At 40.6% G+C, this 6060-nt stretch overlaps 1 protein-coding gene across 1 annotated transcript in view; it reads right to left on the bottom strand.

The window, feature by feature from the left end:
• Il18rap (interleukin 18 receptor accessory protein) overlaps window positions 1–2360 on the bottom strand; it is a 24721-nt gene extending 22361 nt beyond the window's left edge. The window contains exons 1-3 of the mRNA XM_069988433.1: window positions 2209–2360; window positions 1469–1778; window positions 1186–1372 (exon numbers count right to left, since the gene is read on the bottom strand). Coding sequence (XP_069844534.1) covers window positions 1186–1372; window positions 1469–1778; window positions 2209–2311 — 600 coding nt within the window. The 5' untranslated portion in view covers window positions 2312–2360. The remainder of the gene's footprint in view (window positions 1–1185; window positions 1373–1468; window positions 1779–2208) is intronic.
• Between the last annotated feature and the right edge of the window lie 3700 nt (window positions 2361–6060).

Here is a 6060-nt window from a genome sequence, read left to right as displayed (position 1 = left end):
CTCAAGGCTGGCACTCTACCACTTGAGCCACACCTTTACTTTTGGCTTTTTGCTGCTTAAATGAGATAAGAGTCTCTAAGATTTGCCTGCCAAGGCTGACTTCAAACCAAGATCCTCTGATGTCAGCCTCCTGAGTAGCTAGAATTATAGGCATAAATGACAAGTTCCTGTCTGTATACTTATTTTTATAATGAATGTAAGAATACTGCCCACTTATGGAATCTCAAGACTAGTGAGGAAATGTCTTCTCATTCATATCTTCATAACTGTACTTCTAGAAGTCTTTCATTGTTGGGCTTCGAGTGTATGAAACCACAGAATAAATATAACTCACTATTGTTCTTTTAACATTAAGCAGAAGCAAATCACAATCATACTTTTATATTATAAGTATATATATTAAGATATATATAATAAAGTCAAATTTAAATGTTTACATGTTTTTCGATGGTAGTTGTGTTTCAAACAGTTATTGTGATAGAAGGCAACTTTGACTCCTTTCCAAGATTCAGCTGGGATAGGACTCTGTTGGACAAGATGATCTCACTGTGCTTACATATTGACTACAGTTGAAAAAGCTATAAAACACAGTGGAGATGAACAATGTCTTTCCTGTGGAAATTTACTTACTTATGGTCCATAGCTCAACATCCTTATGAAACCTGACTCTGTTCCCTTCTGTTCTTAGCACTGAACTCACTCTCTGCCGCCTCACCTCTGCAAGGCATCTGTCATCCAGAATCATTCTTGTTTTTTCCCAACTGCCCTCCTACTTAGAAGTTTATCACCCTTCTACTTCTTCCACAACCCTTAAATAGTTGCTGATAAGTGTTCCTTTCCCCTCACCAATGATTATAGCTTTCAAAAGACAGTGAAATCATCTGACCTGTCATTTGGCCTCTCACAGGTCAGTAAGCTTATATCTTATTTTAGTTGCAATATACTTGAATATTAGACATTTTTCTGGTATTGATCATAAAAGAAGATTCTACTAGTATGATTATCAGGCTTTTTTCTACCTAGGGACAAAGTGGTTTTACAATGTCAGGTCTCTTACAGAATCCCAGTGCTGGTCTCTGGGTAGCTCTTACACCTCAGATTCTAAATGCCCCAATTCCAAATACCTGTTGAGATGTTAACATAAAAACAGTGCTCTTGAGTCAAGTTCAGAGAGTTCATTCTTACCCTGTACCAGGTCACCTCTGGTCTTTGTGCATCTTGACTTTGACAGTTGAGACTTGGACAAGAAATGTTGTCAGTGGTACCAAGTATGAGGTATTGCGTTTGTTGTACTGTATCTTTGCAGTGTCTAATTATCTGAGCCTTAACTTCTACAATTATCTTGACACAACAGGCCACATCTTGGGGGCTCCTAGGAGATTAACAAGATCCTGTGAACATAGACATTTTATCTAGATAATGAAAGATTTGGGGAATGTTTACCCGTAAGAATGCATTTGGGACATACCTCATCCTGGCTGTGCAAATGTATGAGCCAGTATAATTCATCTCTGGGTTCAAAATGCGAAGCATGTTCTTGTCCTGAATGGCGATGTGAGAGTACTGGTTAGTAATCTTCTCCAATGTCCCTCCATTCTGATACTGTAAATACCACTGGATATCTACTGGATCAGAACTACCATTACAAAATGGCTGTTCTGGGTTTTGTTGATGTCTGTGGGAGAAATGTGATTTTTGCAACTGTGTTAAGTCACAAAATAAGACAAACTCTTCACTCTTTGCAGAATATTTCCAAAGGAGTTTTTGGGTGGAACAGACTGAAAAAAATCATAATAAACAAAACAACATAGAAATTCATTAGAAGTTGAAACTCTAACTTATATTTACAAATAATGCTTGACCTAACAAAGTAGTAAATTCCCTTCTTTTATTTTTTAAATTTGGTGTTTGTGTTCCCACCCTGTGGCTTGTGTACAGCCAGTACAGAAGCTTGGACTTCTAGGGAACAATATCTTAGTTGTTAACCCTTCCTCTTCAGCTGATCCAGTTGAGTTCCCAGATGTGGTAACTGAGTGCCCATCAGTGTTCCGTATTAGCTGAAAGTTGTGCCACCCAGTAGTTCTCCTCCATGCCCTTTTCGACAATGGGAAGGAAACCCTATGCTCTAATAGGTCACAGTACTGATTCGCCACTCTCTACTTTGACCACAAGACTCACAGTGCTAACATGAAAAGTGAAATCCCCTACCTGAAAGATCAAATCCTGTAATTCTTGCTCCTGTGGTAAGCCAAAGAAACATCCAGCTCAAACAGAGCATGGGTCTTTCTCCCTTGTTTCTTGTTTCTGTCATGGCTTCCGTGGCCAGAGGAGAGTATATGGAGATTTGAAGCTCCTTCCTAGGTGTCTTTTTCATTTCTAAAACTAGAAATGGAGAAATCATAACCAGTAACCCAAAGGCAAGTCATACAGGAAGCTTTGAAAGGACAGGAACCACCCAAGAAGGCTTTCACATGCCCACACTTGGCGTGGGCATTTTCACTGATGTGAGTCTTTCTCTTCCTTTTTCCTGTGTGGCAGTTCTCATACATCCAAGGGAGAAAGAACCCCTCAAGCTCACAGCAGCCTTTGGACCCAGGTACCATACCGCATGTTCCCCTAATACCATGTTTCCTAATTCTTTGTTTTGCCATTTGATGTACATGTTTCCATGAGTAATTTGAAAAGAAAATGAAAAGGATTCAGTTTACATTTTCTTTGAGACATGACCCAGGTTGAATAAAAATACCATCTTCTTCACAGGTATGATAATCTAGACACCGAGCTATAAAATCTGAGAATGTCTGCCATGGTGCTAGTTTATAATCAACATTAGAGAAGTAAGAATGAAAAATCTGTCACTGATAATCTTCTTAGATATAAAAGAGGAAGTAGCTGCCTTGAAGAGTCAAAAGTCAGCACAGGGCTATGTCCATGGTGAGTTTGTCTTCTATGTTGATAGGGTGACTGTGGGAACTTTAACCACTTGTAATCAAGCAAAAGTGAGTAATATTTATCACTTAACTTCTCATAGAACCCATGAACTTCAACTGTCCAAGGAATCCACTGAGAACATTCCCAGGGCAGCTGGGTCAGACAGTGGGGGATTCAGTATGGGTGGCAGCAACTTGAGGGAGAACCAAGTGATAAGTGTCTATCAAAAGCAGGCCCAGTAGAAAATAAAATTGGAAAACCCTCTAAGAAGAAGGGCAGAGTAGAGAGACAACCCTGACAGTAAGGACAGACACAATTTAGAGGAAAAACTAGATGAGAATGCCAGAGCCAGCAGAAGAGCTGGACATGAGAAGGACTAAAACAGTACCCAGTTGATATGACCATGAAGAAATCAGCATCAGGAGCTAGAATGAAAGGATGGCAACCTTCTGGTGAGACGTCGAGGGAGAGACAGCAATGTGGGAAGTAGGGAACAGCCATACTTTCTACCAGCTACACTGTGCAGGAGGGATGTGATGGTTCTCTACACATTGGTTGAAGATGGCAGGGCTTTGAACCTGATTCCATGGAGAGAGCAGTGAAGCAACAGAGTACAAGGTTCAACTGGAGTAAAAGTGAAGAGCTAGTAGATGAAGTCATTTCTCCAAAAAGCTGAGAGAGATGGACTTCTGGTACCATGGACAGACTCATCTTAAACAAAAGCCACATGCAACAAGAAAAATCTACCCAGGCCTCTTCTCCCATGTCAGGGTGAAGGAGGTTTTCCTCTAATACCACGTAACAAAGTTAAGTGATACAGAATGTTTTCACCTGGCTGCTAATCTATCTGTTCTCTCAAGGGGTGGACTTGTGTGACTGCCATCATTCATGGAGACTGGGTCATTGCCTTCTTTATTCCCATCCTTTTACCAAAACTATAGTCAAGGAACAAGGCAAAATGAGCACCTACATCATCATCATCATCATCATCATCATCATCATCATCATTATCATTATTATTATTATTATTATTATTATTATTATTATTATTATTATTATTATTATGCCAGTCCTGGGGCTTGAACTAGGCCTGTGAACTGTGCCTGAGCTTTTTTTTCAAGGCTAACTAATACTCTACCACATGAGCCACAGCTCTACCTCTGGCTTTTTTAGTAGTTAAGTAGAGATTAAAGTCTCACGGCCTTTCTTCCCTGGGCTGGCTTTGAACCTTGATCCTCAGATCTCAGTCTTCTGAGGAGCTAGGATTATTGATGTGAGCCACTGGCACCAGGCTTTGTTGTTGTTATTGTTGTTTGTTCATGACTGAAAATAGAACTCAATATCCAATGCTTTTGCTCATTGGCGGGCACTCTACTACTTGAGCCATACCTGAGCCATACCTCCCCACACCTACATTTGAAGCTGAGGTCTCCTTCCTTTCTCTCACCCACAGTGCCCCTGGAAGAACAGTCTTAATGATTTAAAGCCAAATCCTCCCCTACAGACAGAGACTGAAGGAACATGCACTGGCTCCCCCTGCCAATAAGACTGAGAAGTGATTTCAAAACACCAAGCTCACAGCCCTGGAGGATTTGGCTCTCTTGGGTCATCCCTCTGATTTCTTCTACTGGCAGGCTGTAGTTGTCCAAGTGCATGTTAGAGCTTTCTCCGTTCCCTTCTGGCTGCGGCTCCAACCAGAAACCATCTCTCTGATTACTCATTTTGTCTTACTTTTATTTCTGCAAACAGCCTTGTCTAAAAATCTGTTTTGTTTTGTTTTGTTTTCAGAGATAGGATCTTGCTAAATAATATGTGTGCCTCAAACTCACAATCCTCCAGCCTTAGACTCCTGAGTAAGTACTGAGATTGCAGGCATGTACTACCATACCCAGCCTGAAAATATTTCACTTCTAAAACTTCATCTTCAACCTGAATATAAGCTCTGTGCCAGCAGGAATGAAGACTGTCTTTCCCAGTCAGTCTTGAATTCTTTAAGGAGTTCAGTAACCACTGTAGAATTTGTTCCCATTGCAGTTGAATGGTAACCTTTACCCTGTCTTCATGGGAAGACAAGAACTGGGAACTCGTTAACAGAGAGTATCCTGTTTCAGATTCTGGCCTTAAGACAATGCCTAATGCAAAATAGAAATTAATTCTATTGACTGAATAAATGAAATGTTTCAGGAGGAGTTAAGATAAATTCTTCTCAGTCTATAATGACAGTTCACTACCTGTATAACTCCAGATAAGTCACTTTTTATGGACTTTAGTTTTCTTATCTATTAAATAAATTGTATGGACCATCTCAGCAGTTCCTACACTTTAAAGGTGGAGCATGAGAATTTCTGGAGGTTAACCAAGAAATTTGGTAAATATTTTTTAAAACTTCCCTGACAATGTGAACTACACATCACTAAATGACTGCTGAAATCATGCTGGTGCTATCATGCTGCAATTTCATGTCTGAATACCAAGCCTGTACCAAATTGATTATCAACACAGCCAATACTTAGGAATTCCCAAACTTGGGATGCCATATAATCCCTCTGGGATTCACATACTAGCTGGCCTCTCAACCCAGGCCACCTGGGGTGGTTTGTAGGCCATGGCTTGCTTTTGGTACAGTGTTTTGCAAATTATTCTGATGACAGCAATCACTTGAAACACTTGTTATACATGCATCATTAGAGTTATTTGAAAAATTTAGGAAATTAAAATTGTAAAGTAGAACAGTGGAATTAACATTATTAACAAATGTGAACATAAATTACTTTGGGAACTTCTTTTGGGAGGGGGAGTTGGGGGGGCAGTCCAGACGTGGGGCCTGAACTCGGGCCTGGGCACTGTCCCTCAGCTCTTCAGCTCAAGGCTAGCGCTCTACCACTTGAGCCACAGCGCCACTTCCGCCTTTTTTCTTTTTGCTTATGTGGTGCTGAGGAATCAAACCCATGGCCTCAGGCATGCAAGGCAAGCACTCTACCACTGAGCCACCTTCCCAGCCCTACTTTCAGAACTTCTATTCAAGGACAAGGAAAAGAGGTTGAGAAAGAGGGCCAACAATGAGTTGTAGTAGCTGTTGAAATATTCCAGGCTATAAAATAGCATAAGGACAAGGCAATTTTGGAAATC

This window comes from Dipodomys merriami, unplaced genomic scaffold (assembly GCF_024711535.1).
Source record: "Dipodomys merriami isolate MVZ:Mamm:240054 unplaced genomic scaffold, mDipMer1.0.p SCAF_36, whole genome shotgun sequence".
In the NCBI taxonomy this organism is placed as follows: domain Eukaryota; kingdom Metazoa; phylum Chordata; class Mammalia; order Rodentia; family Heteromyidae; genus Dipodomys; species Dipodomys merriami.
This window is presented reverse-complemented; position numbering and strand designations above follow the sequence as displayed.